At 36.2% G+C, this 25454-nt stretch overlaps 2 protein-coding genes across 2 annotated transcripts; both read left to right on the top strand.

The window, feature by feature from the left end:
• Positions 1 to 237: 237 nt before the first annotated feature.
• On the top strand, positions 238 to 1176 carry LOC123239151 (olfactory receptor 148-like). Its single transcript, XM_044666421.1, has one exon. The coding sequence runs from the start codon at positions 238 to 240 to the stop codon at positions 1174 to 1176; it is 939 nt and encodes a 312-aa protein (XP_044522356.1).
• Positions 1177 to 8580: 7404 nt separating this feature from the next.
• On the top strand, positions 8581 to 20734 carry LOC123241399 (olfactory receptor 148-like). The gene is made up of 2 exons (XM_044669056.1): positions 8581 to 8705; positions 19783 to 20734. Exons 1-2 carry the CDS (start codon positions 8581 to 8583, stop codon positions 20732 to 20734), a joined length of 1077 nt encoding a protein of 358 aa, XP_044524991.1.
• Positions 20735 to 25454: the final 4720 nt, after the last annotated feature.

The raw sequence follows: 25454 nt of genomic DNA, 5'->3' as shown, positions 1-25454 counted from the left end.
AGGATCACATAGAAAGTGTCTGAGGCCAGATTTGAACCCTCAACCTCCTCCCATCTCTAGGCCTGACTTTTGATCCTCTGAGCAACCTAGCTGTCCCTTTAAGCTGTTGTCTTTAACTAAAAATACAAATTGTTGACTTCACATGAATTAATATTATGCTCATTAAACTCTTCTTAGTCTCTGACATCTTTACTCATATTTTGTGGTTTAGTGTCTTCCTCCAGGACTGACTTTCTTATGAAGATGAAGAACCACACAGGCCTGATTGAATTTACCTTGCTGGGAATCCCTCACACTGAGGGTTTGGAGACAATGTTCTTTGTCATATTCTTCTTCATCTACCTCTTTACCCTGGTAGGGAACTCACTCATTCTTATGGCCATCCTGTCTTCCTCTAACCTTCACACACCCATGTATTTCTTCTTGGGATTTTTGTCTATTTTTGACATATTTTTCCCTTCAGTGACCTCTCCAAAAATGCTATTGTACCTCTCTGGGCAAAGTCAAGCTATCTCTTATAGAGGCTGTGCCTCCCAGCTCTTCTTCTACCATTTCTTGGGGTGTACTGAGGGTGTTTTATATTCTGTAATGGCTTATGACCGTTTTGTTGCCATTTGTCACCCATTGAGATATATGGTCATTATGAATTCTAGACTTTGTGTGATCCTAGTTATGGCTGCCTGTATGGTGGGCTGTATTGATGCTACCATCTTGACTGCATTCACTTTTTCATTACCCTATTGTGGCCCAAATGAAGTGGACTATTACTTTTGTGATATTCCTGCTGTCATCCCCCTGGCCTGTGCTGATAGTTCCCTAGCCCAGAGAGTGGGTTTCACTAATGTTGGTCTTTTGGCTTTAACATTATTTTTCACTATTCTTGTGTCCTATACTCGCATTGGGATAGCCATTTTGAGAATCCGTTCAGCTGAAGGCAGGAGTAAAGCTTTCTCCACCTGTAGTGCCCACCTCACTGCAATCCTATGTGCCTATGGACCAGTTATCATTATCTACATGCAGTCCACACCTAACCCCTTGCTTGGTGCTGTGGTTCAAATACTGAATAACCTTGTCTCCCCTATGCTGAACTCCTTAATCTATTCTTTGAGGAATAAGGAAGTAAAGAAAGCCCTGAAAAAGGTATTATACAGGTCTGGAATTATTGTAGAGATGTAACTAATGGACCAAGTCTATTTCTCACAATTGTCTTTTCAGATGCTCTTCTGTCATTTTGTCCTTTCTGGGTTTTCTCTCAGAATAAAGTGGTAAAAGGCACAAGTTTTTCCCATCATTTCTACTTTTTTTTTCTACCTCTAACATCTAAGATATGGATACTTTTATAACCTTATTATCCTGGAACAAACCTTAGGGAAAAAAAAAAAACAGCATTCTTAGAATATGACAGCCATGGTATAGGGGTGAAAGCTACAGAAGTACTAACTGGGCCACTAGTTTTTCCTTATACAATTTGGCAACATATCAAGAGCATCTGATTGGATTTTCCTTTCTTTTTTGTGTCCTCACTCTGATCTTGTCCTGTTTGGTCAAAGATATATTTTCTCATATTGTTTTTTCAAGAAAAGTCATTGTGTATTAGTCTTCTGCAAGGAAGAAGTATTATATAGACTCATTCATTGTTTTAACAAAATTATTAGAAAAGTATTTGTTGATTACTGAATATAAGACATTATCTAGATATTGAGAGGATTATCAGTCAATGAGAATTGATTAAATGCTTATGAAGTATCAGACACTCTTTGTTGGGGGTATACTCAAGCTATTTAAATGGGTTAGTGATATCTTCCCAACAATATAGACTACAACCATCCATGTCTATCCCTCCTGTGCAATTCTTGTCCACATTATCCTATAAGTTTCGCCTTAGCCTATAAGAATCCACTCAACACACTTTCCTTCATTTTTTTTTTTAATATTAAAAACATGCCAGTGGAAATCTCTGGCTGTTCATCCCTTTCACCTCAGCAAACTTAGGCACTGGAGGGAAGAGGGGAAGACGGAGAATACCAATTAAAAATTGAAATTATCCCTGCCCTCAAGGAGTTTACATTCTGCTCAGAGAGGCAACATGTTTGTTATATGCTTAAGAATATACAAAATCAAGACATGTAATTTGGGAGTGAGGAGGGTACTAGTATCTATGAGGATGAGCTATTGAGATCAGAAAAGTCTTTATATAAAAAGCAGACTTTGAACTAAGCTTTGAAGGAAAGTAAGGTTTTTAAGCCATGGAGAGATAAGGAGGTGATAAGAAGCATTATAGAAGGCCTGTGCAAAAGTATAGATGGGCAAATACTATGTTCAAGGAATAGCCAGACCTGTTTGTCTAGGCTATAAAATGTATGAAAGGGAGTAATGTATAATAAGCCTGGAGAGATGGATTGGAACCAAGTTGTAAAGGAATTTAAATAACACAAAAAGTTTTCATTTGATTCTAAAAATCAGCACCTGAAATGCATTGAGTAGCGGAATGACATTGTCATTCATGTTTTAGGGAGAAAATAAAAACATTATGATTATTGTGTGGAGCAGGGATTGAAGAGGGCACAGACAAGCTAAGAAAGTGATTTTGGATCTTATAATAATAAATGTTTCCTGACCTTATGCAAGTTATAGTTGAGTAAAGAAATAAAGGTCTATACAAATAATCATAATATAATATAAAATGTGAAAGTAAAGTAGGAGATTCAAAGTATTATCTATGTTTTATCAAAGCAGAGAGACAACTTCTACCTTATGAGCATCAGGGAAGTTTCATGAACTCTTCTTCCAAGGCCTTCTTAGTCCTAATTTTAGTCTTATCTGTACTGGGAATAGCACTAAGTAAAATGTGGAGTGACTCAATGTATGTGGAGTTATGCTACTCGTGGATAATTTTACTTTATTTTTTAAAATAATCCTTTTCTTTCTGTCTTAGAATTGTTACTAAGTATTGGTTTTAAATCAGAAGACTGGTAAGATCTAGCCATTGGGATTAAATGATGACTTTCCCAGGGTCACATAACTAGGAAGTGTCTGAGGCCAGATTTGAATTTAGGTCCTCTTGATATGTATACACACACACACACACACATGCATGTACTTAAAGAGTAAATTAAGCATGTAGTAATACTCTCTGGGGTCACTTTTCTAGATCCCAGGCCATTATATTTTTTTCACCTTTACCCTGGGACATTGAAGTTTTTCTTCTTTAAATGCCACTTACTCAAACCCCGATTCTGAGTGTGTCTCCCCATCCTTTCCCCTACCAGTGACTGGCACTGAAGTTCTGTTTAATCAAAATCAATTAATTTTTATCAAGGAATATTTACTTCAAAGATATAGTACCACCATCTCAGGAGCATACTATTTCCTATACCACCTCATTCTCTGGGGAAGGTGGGCCCAGACTTAATTCTTATGAAATACCAGTCCCAACAATTTCAGGTCCAAATGTTGCATCAATGCCAAATTTGTCATTGTTTTCTATCTTATTGGTCTGGATCCAAAAGGACACTTTTCACTCTTCTGGGTACCAAATCAGGGCTAGCTACATAACATAGCATAGATTCAATTCTAGAATGCTAGAACACCTAGAAGAAATTTTTAGAAATTCACAAGATTGTAGCTTTTAATTGCTCTACCCAAAATGGAAGAATAAATGCCAAGTGAAAGGACCAAGGTCTGTTTTCAAAGGACCACATTTGACCTGGAGGAAGAGGGCCTAAGACCTTTCGCCTTACAGAATTGTCTATCAGTGGACACTGGCAGCAAAGCAGTTAAACCAAGAATAGATGTTCACTAAGAGAGATGGCCAAGGTCTTTTAAAAAGGTACTCATAGTTCCAGTTCCACAACTGCAGCCAGTCAAAACTTCTACTGTCTGCTGAAGGATCAGCAAACCAGAATCAGTTACAGCTTTTCTCCTGACACTCCAAAGTTTCTCCAAAACACTTTTCATAACATGTTATCTCGAATCTCCTGGAGACAGGCTCCATAGCTTCCTCCACATCAACAGATACATTAGCAAAATGTGCTGATACGCTCTATGTATGTGCTAATACAAAGGTAGCTTTAAAGGAGGAGGAATTAGTTCAAGAAACTACTCTTTGAAAGAGACTAGTGCTTGGTCTTTTTTGAAAAGCCATTTTACAAATTTTGCTTTTGGTAAAAATTCTTTGGACTGCAATAGCATCTATTCAGATAATTGTTTAATAGGAATTTTGGTGGTTTCTACTCAGATGTGCTAAATATTTTGAATTTGTTGATCTTATTGCCATTTGCTTTTTTTATACAATAGAATCTAGACAAAAAAAGGATTCTGATTCAATACAAATTTTAGTTTAGTAAAGAATTGAATAGTAATTATTAGATGTCTAGGCTTATCCTAGATTTTTTAGATATCATTTATAATCTTATGCAATGGGCTTAGTACATAATATATATGTTATTTGAGTGATTGATTAATTTTATTTTTGAGAAAGACTTGAATTGGTAAGAAACAATAAAAGACTTTTATTTTTTATTTATTTATTTGTTCATTATTTATTTGTTTGTTTGTTTGTTTTTGTTGTTCACAATTTTGCAGTATTGTATCAGAAAATTGGCTTTTATACAGTGTGTATGGGAGAATTTGTTAGATGTCAAAAGGCCAATAGCAATTTCTGACACATAGGAGAGGAGTAGAAATGAAGGCACACAAACTAGGCAACATGCAATGTGACTTTGAGGCAGAGTGAGAGGAGAACAACACCTGGAATAAAGTTCTATCTCAAATACTAGTTATGTGACCTTGGGCTAGTCACTTAACCTTATCTAGGCCCTCTGTTTCTATATCTGTACAATGAGACCACAAAAATCACTGATCTCTGAAGTCTTTTTGAGATCTATGTCAATGATCTTATGATTATATTTCAAATGCTGAACTAGGTTTATGGGAGTTAAGAGTTACTTCCTAAAGATTATATACTCAAAGCCTCTGATTTTACAGATGAGGAAACTGAGGCACAGATGTCTCTGAACCATGGCTTGTTCAGGGGCATGCTGGTGGTAAGTAGCAGAGCCAGAATTTGAAACCAGGTCATTTGTCTCCAATTCAAATACTCTTATAATGTCCTTGAGGATAAGAATTGTTTTTCATCTCTGTCATTGTGTCCCCAGAACCTAGAAATGCAATTTGAATATAGTATGTAAACATAAAAGTAAATAATTAATAAATGCATAATAATAGAATGTGTCAGATGAAGAAAATATTAATTGAGACTCGCAGCTCAAAAATTACAATGAAATCAGAGTACTAATGTCATCTTATTTAAGCAAATTATAATGCTGAAAAACAGGATAAACTGAGACAATTCCTCTCTCTTTTCCATAGTTTCCAGACTAACCATCATGACATCATGACTATGCTAATAGGAGAAAATGCGATTTAGCTCCCAAGGGGCCTCTTATCCACAAATGTTCCCCAATTCTCATTTCCCTAAGGCAGAACAGCTTCTAGGAACCACTGGTTTAGAAGGTATTTCTCAAGTACTATTCTCTTGGAGATGGATATAGAAATCAGTATATTTATCAAATTACTGTCTTCCTTAGGTACATACCTGTAAATGCAGGTTTTTAGGGAGGCTGAGGCAGGTGAATTGCTTGAGATTTGGAGTTCTGAGCTATAATAACATTAAAGCTGATAAACTGATCTCAGAAAGTCTGGCACCGAAACTTTCATGCTAATCAACAGTAAGATTGGACCTCTAAGCAGGCACTTCATTTCCAGCCTTGCTAAGATAGAGAGACCTGGTTTCCTTCCTCCTCTCCACAAAAACGTCTGGTCCCTGTGATAGAATTAATCTCTGGTACTTATTTTATTCATTTAAAACATTCTGAGAAGGAATTCATAGATGCATCATCTGATGAGCAAAGTGGTACATAGCACAAAAATGTTAAAGACCTCTGATGTAAGGGGATGTCTAGGTCATGTGACCAAGGAGATAAAGGATTAAACCCAAATAAAGAGAACAAGAAGCTCAACCAGATGGCAGTCTAAAGAATTAACACTGAGGAAGGCTAATCCCTAAAGATTTCATTCAGCATCCCTCCTCCACTAGCCTCCATATTTTATCTTAGTATAAAAACAGACTTGAGCTTTGAAGGAATGCAGGAATTCAACAGGTAAAGAGTGTTCCATGTTAATGAATCATATGAGCAAATGTGAAGACATGTTTAAGGAATGGTGCTTAATCCAATTTGGCAAGAATTAAAGATACAAGAAAGGAAACAGGGCAATAAAAGGCTTAAAAGATGCTCTCTTTACTGTATCCCTTAACCCAGGGGTTGGCAACCTTTTTGGCCGTGAGAGCCATAAACGCCACATTTTTTAAAATGTAATTTCGTGAGAGCCATACAGTGCTCACAGTGCCGCTCCTGTAATAAATAGCGCCTGAAAAAAAAAATTGACTTTATGGCTCCTGCAGAAAGAGCCATACGTTGCCAACCCCTGCCTTAACCTCTCAGAGCTCATCCCTTCTCTTACATCTTATTTGTTCAAGTTTCTTGATATCTCTACAAGAAAGATTTCAGGAGCAACTTTGAATTGCTCTTTGCTTTAGGAGAAGATATTTAAAGTCTGGATAGGATAGAGAAGTCATTTAATGAAGGTAGGTTTAGAAGGCAAAATAAACTGTTCAGATGAAGCTCTATGTTGCAGAAGCTCTATGATGCATCCTATCACTTTGTCATCATATCAGTAACTGGCACTAATGGGCCTCATTGGGATAATTTGCATTCCAGTTTCTGCAACAACACAGAATAGAAACAAATACCCCTAGACTTATTTCTCTGAGATAGGGTAAAAGAGAGAAGCAAGACCTTCCCTTTAACCAGTTCAGTTCATGACATCTATTCTAAGAATAGTAGTTAAGAGTCTGGGAAGAGTGAAACCAAAAAGATGGCTAAAAAAAGAGCTTAAGAACAGCTGGGTCTTACTATTTTTAAAGATGCAGACAACCAATCAAAGAAGGTCTACATTAAAAATAAATTGGGGGGGGGGGCAGCTGGGTGGTTCAGTGGATTGAGAACCAAGCCTAGAGATGCAAGGTCCTAGGTTCAAATCTGGCCTCAGACATTTCCTAGTTGTGTGACTCTGGGCAAGTCACTTAACCCTCATTGCCTAGCCCTAACCACTCTTCTGCCAATACACAGTATTGATTCAAAGGCAAGAAGGTAAGGGTTTAAAAATGTATGTTTTTTTCTTTTCTTGTTATGAATTTCACATCAACAAACATAAATATTTTTATATGCAATGAAGACTAGAAAATGAGGATTGAATTTGAATGAATGAATGAATGAATGAATAAAAAAGCACTTATTAAGTCATTACTATGTGCCAAGCACTGTCCTAAACACTGGGTACATAAATATTAAAACAATGACAGAAGTCTACATTGCAATAGCTAGGGAAGGACATTTTGGTCTGGAAAATTACAGGAATGGTAATAAGGTCATAAGGGAGCAGACTAAATAGACACACTCCATTGGTAAACAATGACAAATCATTTTGTTTTGAGTTAATGGTTCCAGTACAGGGAGAAAAATAGTATGTAAGCAGCATGACAATTGGCAAGGATGCTTTGGAGGAGGGGTTGGGAGAGAAAGAAATGAATACAAATATGAAATTATGGATTTTTGCCAAGTATGGAATGTAATTTAAAAATAAAAATATAAATTTAATTTAATACCGTAGAAGCAATGCTCTCTTGTTTGTGTCCCATTATGAACTTCCCTCTGCTATCTTCTGTCTAGTTTAAAAATATTTTCTGTATAATCTTGTTTTTCTTTCCTTTAAATTAATTATTTCTACCTCCTGATGTTTCTCTACAATCCTGCACCAACGAAACAATGCCAACAAATAAAGTCTGTCTTTTATAAAAGGAATTATAATCAAACAAAACAAATTGACACACTGATCATATGTGAAAATGTGTATCTCATTTTCCACTGTAAAAGGGTAATTAGATAGGTGACTATGGTAGTTGGTGAGCAAGGCTAGGAATTGAATCTGCTTATATCGAACAGATTTGAAGACAGGAAAAGTGATTTTTTTTATCACAGGAAGAGTTGGGCCTGATAAAGCCTGTGTAACAGTAGAATGGTCATACTGAAAATTTCTGAGCTTTAGTTGCTGCATTCTACCTAGCAACTGGGCTATTAGAAGACACCATCATTTTTGAGGGGAATAAATTTTTAAAGGGCCGGTATTAAACTAAATTTTTTCCTGTTTGAGGCTTGAGACATCAAGAAGGTGCATATAGTGGTTGTGATAATGGGGGTTATGGTTAGCTTATATCAGGCCATACTCCTTTGTTACAACATACTTTTTGTAGTGATTCCTAATTTCATTTATTTTGTTATGTATGGTGTGGTGAAATGGCTGAAGATTGAAACAGAAAAAATGTTATCATGTATCCCTGTGATAAAGAACTATTGTACTAGGAAAAAGGTTATGGGCAAACTATTTGGGAAAAATGTTGCAGATAAGGATGAGACTGAATTGAAGATAATAATGTTAGCTCTAAAAGAAGGAATAGCAAAGATGGAGACCAAATTAGAGAAAATGAATGGGAAGTTGGAGGAAATGAAAACCAGCAAAGCAAAACAAGAGACCCAAGTAAAGGAAAATGATAACACAGGTGTTCAGGAACAAAGCAATGGTAGGGCGTCAGTGCTTCCACTATGCAATATGACATGTCTTCCCTGGATACAGGGGTGGTACATATTAAAATACACAAGCTGTTTACTAGTTCAAATTTGGAACACCTAAATAGAAGAATGCCTAAATATTTCAAAGAACCTATGAGGTGTGTAAAGGAATTTAAAAGAGCAATTAGGTTATTTGATCCCATATTTGAAGACATGGAACTTTTGTTATCTGAATTATTCATCAAAAGAGAGAAAGAGCAATTTATTAGGGAAACAAGGGAAAATCCAAATTTAACTTCTTGGCTTACAGATGGACAGAATTTAAATTTTCCAATGCACAGAACTTATGTTTCTTAGATCAAGCTAGGTAAGCTTTGTTGGAAGCAATGGGAAATTTTGCAAAAAGACCTGACACATGGGAGAAATTTGAGAAATTAAAACAGGAACTAGGGGAACATCCTTCTATGTTTTTGGATAGGGTCGTTGACATGGGAGAAAATTTACTGGGATTTACAGATTTGTCTTAGAACTACTTACAACATATAAGGAGATGGTTGTGAAGGGGAGCTGTCTACCAGTGAAAAATTGTTTTAGAATTCACTGCCCAGGGTGGGACTCTCTTAGCTTAGAAGAATTAAGGAAAGCTGCAACATATGGTTTTTTTTTTTTGTTTTTTTTTGTTTTTTTTTTTTTTTTTCTGGAGAGAAGGAATGTAAGGGTGAAGAAAAAGATGAACTTGTACTGGAATTGAGATCACAATTGAAGGAAACTAACAAAAACTAAGAGAAAGAGATATAAAGGAGGTTAAAGCCATGGCTATATTGCAAACATATAAACTAAGGAAAGATTATGTACAAAGGCAGCAAAGAAATGGCCAAAAAAAGTGTTTCCTCTGTGGGAAGCCAGGTCATTTCATCAAGGAATGTAGGTTAAAAGCCCAAATAGACAACAGGGCATATGCTTATGGGAATAATAGAAGAGGAGGTTGGAGAGACAATAGAAATAATAACAGCAACAGACAATAACATGGCCAATGTTGTTCCCAGGTGTGTGGTAACTCTGGAATCCAAGCCCCAAATCTGAGTACTATACAACAATTCATTAAAGAAGGCAGAAGACCTAAATACTCAACAACAGCAGGTTGGGGTATAAAGCAAGCAGGTCAATTATGAAACCATATTGTGAGGGATGCAGGAATAAAAAGCATTACCAAAAGGGATGGAGGAAATGGAAATAATGACAGAGATTTTGGCTAGTCCCTGTACAACAGTGGTGAGTAGAGTCTGTGGAAAGTGTGATATTTGTATGAGATTTAATCAAGGATTATTTAAGAAGATAGGTCTAGGGTGCAGACTGTTAGTTTATACTCCATTTGAGAGCATACAAATTGATTTTATTAACATGCCTAAAGCTGGGAGTTTTAAATATTGTCTGGTAATAGTTGACAGGTTGATAAGTTGGCCAGAAGCATTTCCTGCAAATAAGAACAATGCAGTGTTTGTAGTAAAAGTATTATTGAAGGAGATAAACTAGTTTTCTGTCAGGAGCTATTAAGAGAAATTAGAACCTCATGTAGATATTTTTATCTGGATCCCCTCAAAAGATCAATACAGACAGGCAGAAACGTATATTGGTTTTTCTCCCTTTCGGGTCGAGAAACCGGAGTGGGATATCTAAGATAAAAATCTGAGATTCCTCTTTTGATTCCTTTCATAATTCTCACCTTCCTTCAACATGCATTATAGTCTTATTGAAAAAGCTTTGGGCTCTCAGCACTCCAGCAGGAGGGGGGCTAACTCTGTTCCCCTTTGACTGAGAACACAGATGGCTGGTTCGGCCAAGGTTGAACCCTTGGCAGGGCATTTTGCCCAGAATTAAAGGAAGATAATGAGGCTCAAAAAATTGTTTAATAGGGGGCAGCTGGTAGCTCAGTGGATTGAGAGTCAGGCCTAGAGATGGGAGGTCCTAGGTTCAAATCTGACCTCAGACACTTCCCAGCTGTGTGACCCTGGGCAAGTCACTTGACCCCCATTGCCTACCCTTACCACTCTTCTGCCTTGGAGCCAATACACAGTATTGACTCCAAGACGGAAGGTAAGGGTTTTTAAAAAAAAAATTGTTTAATACCATCAAGGTTGAGAACTTCAGGGGCTTTCTGGCCTAATGAGATGTCCCAGGCTCCACTTAAAGATAACACATATAGTTGATAGTTTAGCATAGGTTTTTTATCTATACCTGGAGGCTTCTAAGGCTTTTGTTTTGATTATAGTAAAAATCCTGCTCTCTGTAACCGTGAGAAACTTTCTTGGGCTTTTGGGGGAAGGGGATCTTTAATTTCCTTTATAATAAAGTGGTGACTTCAGTATATCTTGAAGTACTATGAGCTAACAAGCCGTGCTTCCAATCTGTTTCATTCTTTGCATCCAACAACCACCCTAGGCCACTCAGATTAGTCTCTGGATATAGAGCAGGATCTCTATAGTTTTCATACTCCTTACCATCCACAGAGCTCTAGACAGATGGAAAGGTTGAACAGAGAGATCAAGACACTGCTTGGAAAAATCTGTTTAGAGACTCATTTAAAATGGACTGAAATACTACCTCTAGTGCTTTTCTATATCTGTACAAGACTGAGTAGGGATTTGCATACTTCTCCATCTGAACTGCTGTATGCTCATGCCCCATTACAAGCCAAAATGTGTCAGCCTCATTTTATTTCTATGTTGGGAGATTATTGCCAATTTGTAGCTTATATAAAATCATTACGAAGGAGACTTAGAGAGCTCCATGAAATGGGGATAATCCAACAAGCCATACCACTTGATTATTCCCTACATAATATAAAACCTGGGGATTCAGTTTTTCTTAAGAACTTTAATAGGAAATCGCCCACAAAAGAGAAATGGCAAGGTCCATTCAAAGTTTTGCTCAGTAGTCCATCATCTAAAGGTTTTGGGGAAGGATGCATGGTTTCACTGTTCCAATGTAAAAACCCAAAAAGCTCATAGAAATAGGAAAAATCAGAGTAAAGATAGTGATCAGAATGATGAAAATTAAGATAGAACTCAGGCAGAAGTAGAATTAGGAGATAGGGAGGCAGAAGTTCCTGAAATTTAGTCAGAAGAAGCAGAAAGTGAGAAATATCAGTCAAGTGTAGACATATGACAAGTATAGACAACCAGCAGAAAGTTCAAAGAGGAGCATTCCAGTGGGAGAATAACAGCAGCCCAGAGGGAAAGCTTGAAAAAAAGACTCAAGAACAGAAAGAGAACAGAACCTTTGGAGCTGAAAGGACAGAAAAGACAGTTAAGGCTGTGAATTTTGTATGTAAGAAGAGGATCAGACTGTGTAAAACATTATGTAAGGAAAAGTGCTCCAAAAATACATAAACATATGTTCATATTTTAGAAGCATCCAACATGCACATATAGGGAAGAAAGAAGATTCAATAGTCAAATTCAGAAGGGAAGCATGTGGAGTCAAAGTAAGTATGTACATCCAACACGACATATGATTAGGATACATGTTTCACAAAATGTATATAGTTTGCTGACCCCATGTAGATAAATGGGAGTCTTTATGGTGGAAAAGAAATTTCTGGATAAGTACATAGTTAGGATTAGATCCATAATGTATTAATTGAATAGAAGTATCTATAGATTTTCTATTTGATTAGTATTAAGGCATAGATAGGATTTAAAATAATGAAAGTAGAATATATTTTGTAGATATGTTAATATATTTGTATATATATATATACACACACATACTTGTATTATAGAATTGTTACACTTATGTAAATATTTATTGTAATTATATATCATATGTATAAAGTCTAGATATAGCAGAAGATAGAAAGTTTAGTTCTAAAGTTAATGCAAAAATTTAAGTATAGGGTTAAGAATTAGTATAGAAACTAGGAAATAGACTGTTTGAATTATTCAGATTAGAGTTTTAAACTGCAGTTGCAGAAGATTTTTTTTCCTTAAATAGGGTTTGTTGTAAAAGCTACAGCTAAAACTGCGTTTAGTGGAATTTTTTTGGTTTTTAAATGTTGTTTTAAAGGGATTAGTAGTAGAAGGATTGTTGTATTAATTTAGTATTATAGGAGTTGATGACAATTGCTTTAGAAATAGTTATTCTAGTGTTATGGTACTGTATGAGTTTGAAAGTTGTAATAGAGATAGGATATATTCATGTTTGCTATATTGTTTTGGAATGTACAAATGTTCTGTAGTGTTGAAACTTTGTAATTAGTTTGTAAACCCTACCCTTACCTTTTTCTTTCCTGGGGGGATATTCAAGTTTAGGAATAGTTAAGATAGACTATAGCATAGGAAGTGTAGGGGTGGTTTATTGTTTTGGGGTTTAGATAATAGAATAAAAATTAAAGGTAAATATCAAGGTTCACAAAAATGAACCTAGGAGGTTCATATTTGCAAAAGGGGACAACTGATAGATAGAAACTTGGGAAGAAAATAATAAACCAGAATGGAGATACAGAGTTGATGGAATGAAGGAAACCAGGAAGTACAGGGGAAGACCTCAGAATCCTGGGTTAGGATTTGAAGTAGGTAACTGTCATCCGGGAGAGGGTTTTGAATTGTGGAGAAGTAAGCAGCTTCTAAACCAATCTCTTTTCTACTATTGATCTTCAACTTGTTACTGCAAGAAACCTGCCATTTTCTGACATATATCTTTGATCCCAAACTCTGATACAACATCTATTGAAGTCTTAAGAGGAAATCACTAGCGACAGTGACTTGAACTGCTCAGTTACCTTGGTTGGCTTTGCCTACAACTGGGTGACTAAGTCACGCCTGGCACTAGCTCCTGACTCCACAATAATCTGTGGCTTTCACTAAAGACTATAATCAATGTGGGCTTAGCCTAGGATAGTCAGATTAGACTGGAAATTGAGACAGAGAGGGAGTGAGAATAGCCTCAGCTTTGCTAAGGGCAGAGGTAACCCTTTGTAGGGTCTTCAGGGAGGAACTTTTATATGATGGGTCCAAGCCTGAGGCTGTCACCTTTAAGCTAGGTAAACTGGGGTTCATTAAATCTTTCTAGGATGGTGATGGCAAATTTATGACACACATGTTACCACTGACACAAGCAGCCATTTTCAATGACACATGGCTGCATGTGGCCGTATACAGAGAAGTATGGGGCTGCATGCCAAGTGTAGTGTAGACACTCTGTGCACTATAGATGACAATTCGACCTGTATTAATTTACCTATTTTGGTTTATTAAATATAGTTATATTTAAACTATAAATATAGCAAAATGATGGTCTTTTTTTCTCAAAGTGACACACCATAGAGTTATACTTGTTTTTTTGGCTAATTTTGACACACCAAGCTCAAAAGGTTGCCCATCACTGTTTTAGACTACAAGTTTGGGGGCTTCTAGATTCCACATTGAAAATTGATTCATACAAGTCTTCCCAAGTTTCTCTAATGTCATCTTTTATTATTTCTTTAAATGTGATAATATTCTATTATATTCAAAGTCATAGTTTGTTCAACCATTTCCCAGTTGGTAAGGATCTGCTTTTCCCCAGCTCTTTGTAGTAACAAAAAGGGTTGAGATAATTAAAAAAAATATGGGTTCTTTCCCTCTATCTTTGCACTTTTGGGAATAAGTGCTTAGTAGTGGTATTTTGGGTCAAAGATTCTTCTCAATTTAGAGGATTTGAGGTATAGTACTATATTACTTTCCAGAAGGATTGGACTAATTCACAGTTTTATTAACAACACATAACTTTACCTGTCTGCCCACAATACCTTCAACAATTGTGATTTTAGCTTAAAAATTTTTTTTTACAAATATCATATATATGAAGTAGAATCTGGGGGTTTGCTTGCATTTTTCCTATTATATTCTGGTTCAATTTTTCATTTGTTATTGATAGCTTGCATCTATTCTTTTGAGAATCTAGTTAATATCCCTGTATTATTTATCTACTGATGAATCTCTACATTCTTTCAACAATAGTTGATAGTATTTAAAAAGTCAATCTGCTTAAATATTGGTGACAAAAACTGGAAAACTCAAGTCTATAAAATCCTAGTTAATACCACTGACTAAATAACTCAGAACTATCAAGGACTTACTGTTACTTGAATTGTGTACCTCAATGACAAACTGCATTGTTAGTTATATTCCACTTTTTTTCAGTGAAAGTCCATTTCCTGTTCAATCAAGTGCAAACTCCTTGTCCTAGCAGTTAAGGATTTCTTTTAGATTGTTAATATAATATATGACTTGGAGCATAATTTAATAAATGCATAATTCTACTGTGAGTCATATTTTCTCATTAACTTCCATTATGAAATTAGATTAGTGTTCCAACAGAAAGACTTTTGTCATCAGGAGTAATTACTTTGCAAAAATTACTTGGCAAACAATCATATTTAAGAAGTCAGAATCTCTTTTAAAAATCACTTATTGTATTTATTCTGATAATGTTTACTTTTTATTGCCATATCCCTATATAATGAAATGACTAGTTAATTTTCCATGTCAATGTTATAGGTTGATTGTTTGAGAAATAGACAAATACTACTCATTTTAGAAAGGTGGAAGTATAGAAACTAAAAACTCTTAAGAGTTCATTATATTTATTCCTTTGATTAAAAATGTAATGATACATTGCTTGTGGAGTTTGAATTTTCCATGAGAAAATAATCTCTCCTATTAACAAATAATATAACTTGAAGAAAACCAAGCTCAGACCCACCTTAGGCATTACACTTAATGCTTGTATTATATACTTTATAAAGTTTTAAGGTAGCATAGTGGATAGAGTGCTGTTCGGGTAGATCAGAGTTCAAATCTGCCCTCTGACATTTATTAGCTGGCTAACCCTGGGTATAGAGAACCAGCTCTATATTTATGGGGGTACTGAGTGGCATTTAGTGGCATGGGATTAAAATAGTACAGAAATAGAGCATTGAGAACAGTCAGACTATCAGTTAGTTCATGACTGCTCCAACTTGCTGTGCAATCTTAAGTTTAATATATACTGGTTTCACACAAAGAGCACAGAGAAAGAATTATAGCTGTGAAGGAGTTACAAATTATACAAAAACCCATTAGAATCTTAAAAGTAGAGAGATAGGTCTAGGGTCAAAGGCCAAATTCCAACCGCCAATTAGCAGGAGGTTAATTCAGGGAGCAGAAATATATTTCATAGATACCCTAAACAAATTGAGTCCTGTACTCTTGATTTACAGGATTGCACCTGGTCAGATAAAGTCTTGTCTAGCTTTGTCTGGCTCTGACCTTAACTAAGTAATATTTTTTAGAGTTCAGCTTTAACTGCTGGTTTGCTAGGAACTTAAAACTTTTCAATAAGGCTATAATGTTTTTCCAATAAGAAAAGGTATGGATCATAAAAAAGGTCAAAAGAGGATTCTCAGATTTTTATCTATTTGAGACTCTGTTTCTCTTATTGGCCCCCTACACCTGGGCAAGTTAAGTCCAATTGCCTAACATTTGTCATTCATCTAACTTGGAACCAATATTTAGTATCAATTCTGAGATAGAAGATAAGGAATTTCAAAAAAGCAAAGCAAGACAAGACAAAAGGTAGATGGACAGCTGCTGGAGAGATAGCAAAGCCCAGGGATCCATAGAATTAATTTGCAAGACATGTGGTTAATACTTGTACAAAGGGATGGGGTCTAGAGTGCAGAACAGCAGGACAGATTGTATAGTTCTGTTGGACAGAAAGAGTAGGGTAGGCTTTAGGGCAGGATTATAACTCTTAACTCCTAGTTCCTAGCATTGTGAATGGATATTTCCATCCTAGGGTCAGAAGTTAAGAGGAATGGTGAAAGGGTTAAGGGCTCATAGATTTGAAATGGAGGACAACAGAATTAAAGGTTGGAGACAGATATGTGCTATGTACTCCTTCCTCTGTGGACAGGGTTGGTGAGATTGGGAGTCAGTTTGCAAGCTAAAAGCTAAAAGTTTTGGTGGCAAGAAGTGTGGGGGAAAAGGAGACATCCAAACAGAGATCTAAGCAGGGGCTGGATTTGGATTTGATGGAAGAGCTCCTATGGCTTCTTACCAGGCACTCATAGCCAGTGATAAAAGTTTTTTGTTTTTCTTAAATATGCATTTTTTAAAAGTGTGGTGTTAGAATAGGGGAGTAAAGAGATGAGAGGAAAGGCACTGACTAGTGTGAGAAGGCAGGGAGCCACAAGTTCTGACATAGTAGAAGTTCTGTGTTTTTTCTTTTTTCTTTTTTTTTTCTTTTAAACCCTTAACTTCTGTGTATTGACTTATAGGTGGAAGAGTGGTAAGGGTAGGCAATGGGGGTCAAGTGACTTGCCCAGGGTCACACAGCTGGGAAGTGTCTGAGGCCGGATTTGAACCTAGGACCTCCCTGTCTCTAGCCCTGGCTCTCAATCCATTGAGCTACCCAGATGCCCCCTAGTTCTATGTTTTTTAAATTGAAGATGTAACAATGGTTTACTTATGATGTTTGAACTGGTCATGAGAAGACAGCTTTCCCTCTTAGTGATTATTCAACATGAAGAAAGACAGTCTTAGGAACACCTTTGTTATTACTCTAATACCAACATTAGGTGCTTTATAGTGCTCCTGAGAAGAAAGTGTTGTTATTAACAAAGTGAATTTGTTTAAATGAGAAGACACTGTGGTTTACAGACAGAACACAGATGTGGAAGTCATTTCCTTTTCAGATTCACTTCTGTTCTACTTTGGAGCCCTTTGATCTTCTCATGTTATATCTACAATTGATAATAATGCTGAGGAGAAGAAGATGGGGGAACCAACAAATTCAGAGGAAGACTTAATGAACTGATGCCACTGTAGCACCTGATTTACAAAAGAAATATCTTGAGATTCACCTCTGCCAGTGTGTTGTCTCTTCTCTAAAGTCTCAAAACACCCAAGGTCTAATTGCTCCCCAAGCTCAACAGATTCCTTTAGCTTGTTCTACATCTGAATGTGAGATCCCAAAGGGAGATTAAGGTCAGTTATAATCCCCCCACCATTTCTGTGTAAATTTGGATCCTTCTGAAGTTTAGGAGATAATACTACAGTGAGTAGGGAAAGAGTAGTAGTCTAATCTGGGTGATTTGGTCTGATAAGGAGAAGTCTTCAAGGTTGTCACCTATACAACTCTCCTACTTCATGACATCTGAAATAGAAGGAGGCATAGTTGGAAATAGCTGTATTTTCCTTTCATAAGAAACTTGAAAAGAAAAAGATATCTTTCAGCCTCAGTCAAACATGTTTCCCCTTGGACATGTAAGTTCACTCAGTTTCAATCTGCTTTTATTGAGAACAGAATGGTGAACCATCAATCGAGTGGTAACATAGTCATATAAGTATCTCTAGAGAAATAATTAAGTGGAATCAAGGGTTTGGCTTTTAACCTCTGGATGGGCATCTGAGCCCTTTGAAGGAAGAGAATTCATGAGCTTTAACGGTTCACAGAGATACATAGACACACACAAAAACAAAAGCTCAGACATTCAATCTCATTCTCTGAAACACTCAGCTCAGCTTTTTCTATGACAAGGTGTTGGCTGATTCTGAAGCTATGTGTTATAATAGACTTCTGGGGAAGAACTTAATTCAAGTAAAGAATCTGATATTTAATTTTGTGATGATTGACAAATCATTTTGACTTTTTGACACTCAGATTTCTTAACTGTAAAATAGAGACAATAAAATTTGTAGCATGCACATCACAATATTTTGAGGCTCAAGTGAGATAATTTTGTAAAGCATTTAATAAACTTTAATAGAACTTAAAATTAGAAGTATGTATTATTATTCTAGATGATGTATTGATCCCTAAAGCTTATTCCTAGAGGAAATACAAACACAGGGTCTATTAGAAATGTTCAATATTTTAAAGTTGGAGGTCAGCCCTGACACTTCAATTTGACTTTCATCTCCAGGTGTACTATTTGATATGGATGGAATAACTTTGTTTTCTAACAAAAGATAATTCTTTATCTTTCAAAATGTGGCCTTAATCTTCAAATTAGCTTGGGCACATTCTCTAGGCATGAGATTTCTAAATATATTAAGCCCTATGCCCTGGTCTTGACTTTTACTAACAGAGGTGTTTCCACCTTTCTAATCTTTATCTAATCTAATCTAACCTCTCAGCAAATATCCAACGCCTTTAGGTTCATATCTGAAAGTTCCTCATTTTGGGCCCTTTTAATTTTTAATAGCTAATGATATTTCTTCATTAATTTTAAATTGTTTACTGAATAGTATTTATACTCCCTATAGTGGTTTTTACATTGCATTCCTTCTTTATAAATTTAATAATCTTTTTTTAAACCCTTACTTTCCATCTTAGAATTACTACTATGTATTGGTTACAAGGCAGAAGGGCACTAAGGGCTAGACAATGGGGGTTAAGTAACTTGCCCAGGGTCATAGAGCTAGGAAGTGTCTGAGGCCAGACTTGAACCTAGGACCTCCCATCTCTAGGACTGGCTCTCAATCCATGAATCACCCAACTGCTCCCTAATAATCATTTTTTGACACTTTGGATTCCATTTTCTCTTCCTCTCCCCTCCCCAACAACCATTTTCTTTCTTGAGGTTTTGTTTTTTCTTATTTTATTTCTTTTTTTAAAACCCTTTCCTTCTGTCTTAGAATTGATACTAAATATTGATTATAAGGCACAAGAGCAGTAAAGGTTTAAGTGACTTGCCCAGGGTCACACAACTAAGAAGTGTCTGAGGTCAGATTTAAACCAAGGACCTCACATCTCCAGACCTGGCTTTCATTGAGCCACCTAAATGTCCCTCTTTTTCTTCTCAATTCAGTCTTTTGAACAAATTTTATCCAGGTAAGACATTCATTTGCTTTGCAACTATGACATCTGTTAGTTGGAGGTGATAAGTCTCTGTTGGGGAAGAAAGTATTCATTTCAAGGGTCTAACTATTTCCACTTCTTAGATTAAAAAACATTTTTTTCAACATAAAACAAAAATTGGAATCAAAAATTGATTTGCAGCCTGCCAACCAAACTGAGTATCTGACTTTTACATTCAAATCATTCTTTGTTATCCTCTGTCTTCTCCCAGGGCTGACTCCCTATTGAAGATAAAGAACTATTCAGAGGTGACTGAGTTTATACTCCTGGGAATCCCTCATACCCAGGGGCTGGAGACAGTGCTCTTTGGCATCTTCCTATTCATCTACATCTTCACTCTGCTGGGGAACTTCCTCATCCTTGTGGCCATCATCTCTTCCTCTCGCCTTCACACACCCATGTATTTCTTCTTGGGACTGTTATCTACTTTTGACATGTTTTTTCCTTCAGTGAGTTCTCCCAAATTGCTGGTCTTTCTCTCAGGTAATAGCCGAGTCATCTCTTATAAGGGTTGTGCTTCTCAGCTCTTCTTCCATCATTTTATGGGGTGCACTGAGGGCATTTTATACTCTGTGATGTCCTATGACCGTTTTGTTGCCATCTGTCACCCATTGCGCTACACAGTCATTATGAACCCCAGACTTTGTGTGGTCCTTGCTGCATGTACCACATTGATAGGTTGTATCCATGCCACTATACTGACATCACTCACCTTCCAGTTGCCTTATTGTGGCCCCAATGAAGTAGACTACTACTTCTGTGACATTCCTGCCATAATACCTCTGGCTTGTGCTGACAACTCACTAGTCCAGAGGGTGGGTTTCACTAATGTTGGTCTTCTGACTGTAACATTACTTTTCACTATTCTTGTCTCCTATACCCGCATTGGGATAGCCATTTTGAGAATTCGTTCTGCTGAAGGCAGGAGCAAAGCTTTCTCCACCTGTAGTGCCCACCTTGCTGCAATCATGTGTGCCTTTGGACCAATTATTATCATCTATATTCAGTCCACACCCAACCCTTTGCTTGGTGCTGTAGTTCAAATTTTGAATAACATTGTCTCACCAATGCTGAATTCCTTAATCTATTCTCTGAGGAACAAGGAAGTAAAAAGAGCTTTGAAAAGAGTGTTTTGTGGAGCAGGACTTATTTCAGAGGCCTAAATTAGGAGGCCCCATTTTCCCTGATCAGTCTGTTTTTCCATCCTTGTATGGAACCTCTTGGTCAATTCCTATCCTGTCTCACACTAAGCCATTTTTATGACCTCTCTCTGTCATGATTCATTACTTCCTGGATGGTGTACATTCTAGAAATGAGGCCAAAAGAGAAAAAGAAATTAGGACGAGTTCTTTTTCCTCTTGAATATCCTTCCTATTGGGATTAATTTTCCTTTTTGAATTTAGAAATATGCCAGACTTGGGCAGTTTAGAGACTATAACATCACTGAAATGATCAAATCAATGGAAATATGTTCTCTTTGGAATGTGTATGTTTCTTTGGAATAAAGAGAGATAATTTACTTTTGTTATTTCATTGGTATGAGGATTTTCCAATACATAAATTCCCCCCAACAGTGTAGATCCACAACTTAAACTGTAACATAATCTTGGGAAGTTGCTTCTGATATTGAGAGGCTAACTTACTTGCTCAAGGTTATGTATTCTATAGTTTCCTTTAACTTAAGCCCATGTCTTCCTGGCTCCAAACTAGGTAATTTACTATAAACAAAAAGCAACACATTTTGATTATGGATAAGTAAGGGATGAATGAGCTGTATTGTAGTTTTCCTTTTAACCTGGATATTTTAGGGTTAAGAGTCAATGTCAAGTGCCTACCTCCAAGGAGCTTTTGGGACTAGTCTATTCATTCCTACTTCAGGTCTTTGTACATCAGGGTAAATAGACAATGTCTAACATAATCCTCCTTCAGGAAATGAGGTAGTAATTCATGATGATATTTAATGAAAGATATTTCTTTTTTAAAAAAAACATTTATTAATATTTGTTTTTAACATGGTTACATGATTCATGCTCCCACTTTCCCCTTCACCCCCCGCACCGCCCCCCCACCCATGGCCGACACACATTTCCACTGGTTTTAAAGATATTTCTTAATTTAATAAAAGATACAATTCTCTTCTAATGGAGTTGGATTGTCCAGAGAACAATGTTATACTTTATACAAAGTTCAACTTCTAGCTTGTTGCTTAATAACAAACTAAAGAAACCACTTTTAATAAAGAAGTACTCACCTGGACATAAATGCATATGTTGTACTTTAGAGATAAAAATATAAGTTTCTCCCAATCACCCTTTAAGATAAATAGTACAAGTAGTATTATTCCTGTTCTACAGATGAAGAAACAAGTCCTGATATATTTAATATCATGGCTATAAGTAACTGAAATGGATCTTGAACTCTGTTTTCCTCATATTATGTTCAATGCTTTTTTCATTACACCATCATCACCCCTTTCTTCAGCTTAAGAAATCACAGATTCCCTTTGGAGTCATAATAAAATCTCTCCCTTGGTGTTCACTTCTTAGCCTTCCAAAAATCCAAGTCCTTCAGGCTAGACATTTCAATTTTGGAAGGAATCCTCATATATAGTTGTAGGTCTTACAAATAATAGGCAATTTAAAATAAGTTTTCAAAGATTTGAATTATTGAATTCTTACATTTGTTACTACTTCAATGAGTCTCTCCAGAAAATGTTGCACTGTTTTTGTTTTTTAATGCTAATACCCTGTTTTCTTCCTGGACTGAGGACTTCTTTGGCCTGGATCTACTATCTGGATTTAAGATGACCTTAAACCAATCATTTATGCTCTTCTTTTCGACTTTTTAATAATCACAAAGTCATGGAATTTCAGAATATGAAGAACCTCAGTGACCATTGATTCAAATCTATGCTTTGCTAAAACCACCAAAGAAACTTCCTACAACATTTTCAACAAGAGCTCATCCTGTTTTTCCTTGAAGACCACCAATGAAGAGGAAGTCATATCTCTCATGGTAAAGGCAGTTCTGATTTTGGATGGTCCTAATTATTAGGACATTTCTTCTTTCATGATAACTGCATTTTTCTTTTTTTACAACCCATTGCTACTAGTCTGAAAAAAAATTCATATTTACAAAATTTGATTTTTTTTTCTCTCCCAGCACATATATCCTAGAAATAAAGAAGGTAGGGAAAGAGGAAAGGAATTAAATAGGTATTTTAATGTAATAAATACATAAATGTTTTTTTTAAAAAATAAAAACATTTATTAGGAATCTAATTGCCAGGCACTGTGCTAGGTCCTGAAGAAACAAAAGAAAAAAAGAGTTTTTGACCTTAAGAAGCTTACAATCTAGAGAATGGATACACTTTATATATAGATAAGTTAAAAAATACACTATCTAAACAAAATGTAAGTATAACTTATTTTATTACACTTTGCTTTTGTGGTAACCCTATGCCTAGCAAATTTACTGCCACCAGTTTTCCAATAGCATGTGCTTACACTGTGTTTCTGTATCATATTTTGGTGATTTTCACAATAGTTCCAATTTTTTCATTATTATATCTGTTATAGTAATTTGTGATTGGTCATCTTTGATGTTAATATAATTGTTTCATGGTGCCATTAACTAGGTCTATATAAAATAACAAACTTAACTGATAAATCCTGTGTATTCTGATTTCTTTACCTAACTGACAATTCTCTCTTCTTTCTCCTTCTCTTTGGGCCTCCCTATTTCTTGAGACACAATACTGAAACTAGGAATTGATGAGGCAAATTTTACTGTATTATTTTAAGAGATTGCCACATCCACCCCAACCTTCAGCAACTACTGCCATGATTAGCAGCCATCAATACCAAGACAAGATTCTTTAGCAATCAAAAGATTATGACTCACTACAGACTCAGGTGATAGCATTTTTAGCAATAAAGTATGATATGAGAATTTTTTAGGCATAATGTTATTTCATACTTAATACACTATAGTTTGTATAAACTTAACTTTTACATGCACTGAGAATCCAAAAAGTTCAAAGGAACTACATTATTGCAGTGGTCTGAAACCAAACCAGCAATATTTCAGAGGAATATATTAATATGCATTTAATATAAGGGTTTGAATGGTCCTATGTATTGGGGAGAGCAACATATGATTTATGTAGGAAGTGGTACTTCAGTAGAGTCTTGGAGAAACCTAACCAGTCCCCCTAAATTTTATATACTTTCAATGGGTAGATATAAATCTAATGTGAATCTTATGTAATAAAAACCTAAAAAGTAGGGGATTCAGAAGGGGTACATTAAAGAATAAGGAACAGCTTATAAAGAGGCATGATGATGGGAGATGTATAACTCATGGTCTACTTAGAAACTCTTTCCCAAAGACAGTGTTGTCTCAAGATTGTGGGCACACTGTGATAATGAAATTAAATCTACCCTACCCATCTTTGGATTTAATCACCAAAGGTGAAAACATCTCCACTTAACTCACAAGTTAGGAGGTCTGTGACCCATGTTTGCTAGAGTGAATGACAAATCAGAATTTACTGGGCAGTCCTAAGAAAAGCATCTATTGTGATTGGACATGTCATTTACTAGTTCACACCCCCAAAGGCCACAAGCACTGCTCCCCCAACCCCTCCCCACCTTGGGCAGTGCTAGGCAAATTGGGAGACTGCAATTGGTTCCTGTGAAGAGGGAGAGAGACAGGAAGTGATGTGGAAAAAGGGGGATAAAAGGATAAGACCAAGGATGGATTCATTCATTCTGCATTGGTGAGCTGGACTAAAGGAAGTCTCTTGGAAGCAGTAACCAGTGTTATAGATGGAAAGTTTTGAATTACCTTAAACAATAGGAATTTTGAAAACTGGACCACTGGCAGATGAAAACTTGACTCAGTGAAATTGGTTTCCTCCCAGTAAAACCTCTACCTGGATGCCAAGATTTCTCCATGAAATCCTGACTGTCCACGGAGAATCCCTTAGAGCAGTGATGGGCAAACTTTTTAAAGAGGAGGCCAAAGGAAAGGAAATGCTCATCTGTCGGTCTGTTTCTAAGGCAACTCTTTCAAAGTTTCATTTTATTGTATCCTACTCATTGTATTCATCAGATTAGGAATAATGTCACATGGCAGGATAGAACATTTCAGGGGGCCCGTATCTGGCCCATGGGCCATAGTTTGCCCATCATTGCCTTAGAGCAAAACCCTCCTTCAGTTTGCAATTGCAGGCAGAGAGACAAAACCTTTGGTCAAAATCCAAGAAGGAAGTGAAGTTCAGTTATTTTCAGTTGTAGACCTAAAATTTCTTTCTTATCCAGAATCCTTTCCTAGGGCTTATCTCAAAATTCCCTTCTTTCAACTAATCCTAGAAAACCAGACTATCCCTAACTTATTCCTATACCCTGAACTTTACAAGGACATACTCCTATAACAATTCCCGTTCCCCTGAGTGTCTTGTTGTTTTTCTTATGAATGGTAGATTAATCATCATATAGTTATACATGAATTCCAAACTCAAAATAATATTAGTTGAGATCCCAAGAGATTTTACCTTAAATAGCAAATCTCACCATTTGCTTTATCCTTGATATTCCAATTCCATTATCTTGAAATTCCATAACCCAACCAAACCTTTTGTTTTTACATAATTGATTCCTTCACCCACTCTAATGACTTCTTAAAACCTTACAAATTTACGGATAAAATGCTCTTTAACTTTCCCATACAGTAAATACCAATTCTATATTTTCTTTATTCTTTCTTTCTTTCATTATTTTAGTCCTCAAAGACTCTCCTTACTCTACAATAGATCTTTACCTTGTCAAATGGGTTTTTTGGGGACCCCATGTTTGCCCCCCTGTTCCCTGAGAATTCACC

The sequence above is a fragment of the Gracilinanus agilis genome, chromosome 3 (genome assembly GCF_016433145.1).
Source record: "Gracilinanus agilis isolate LMUSP501 chromosome 3, AgileGrace, whole genome shotgun sequence".
NCBI lineage: Eukaryota > Metazoa > Chordata > Mammalia > Didelphimorphia > Didelphidae > Gracilinanus > Gracilinanus agilis.
This window is presented reverse-complemented; position numbering and strand designations above follow the sequence as displayed.

Excerpts from the sequence above, each read along its gene's own strand:
- LOC123239151 (XM_044666421.1), top strand. The coding sequence starts at position 238 with ATGAAGATGAAGAACCACACAGGCCTGATTGAATTTACCTTGCTGGGA.
- LOC123241399 (XM_044669056.1), top strand. The coding sequence starts at position 8,581 with ATGGAGACCAAATTAGAGAAAATGAATGGGAAGTTGGAGGAAATGAAA. Across the intron at positions 8,706-19,782 it reads GAACAAAGCAATGGTAGGGC|GGCTGACTCCCTATTGAAGA; the intron begins GTCAGTGCTTCC and ends GTCTTCTCCCAG.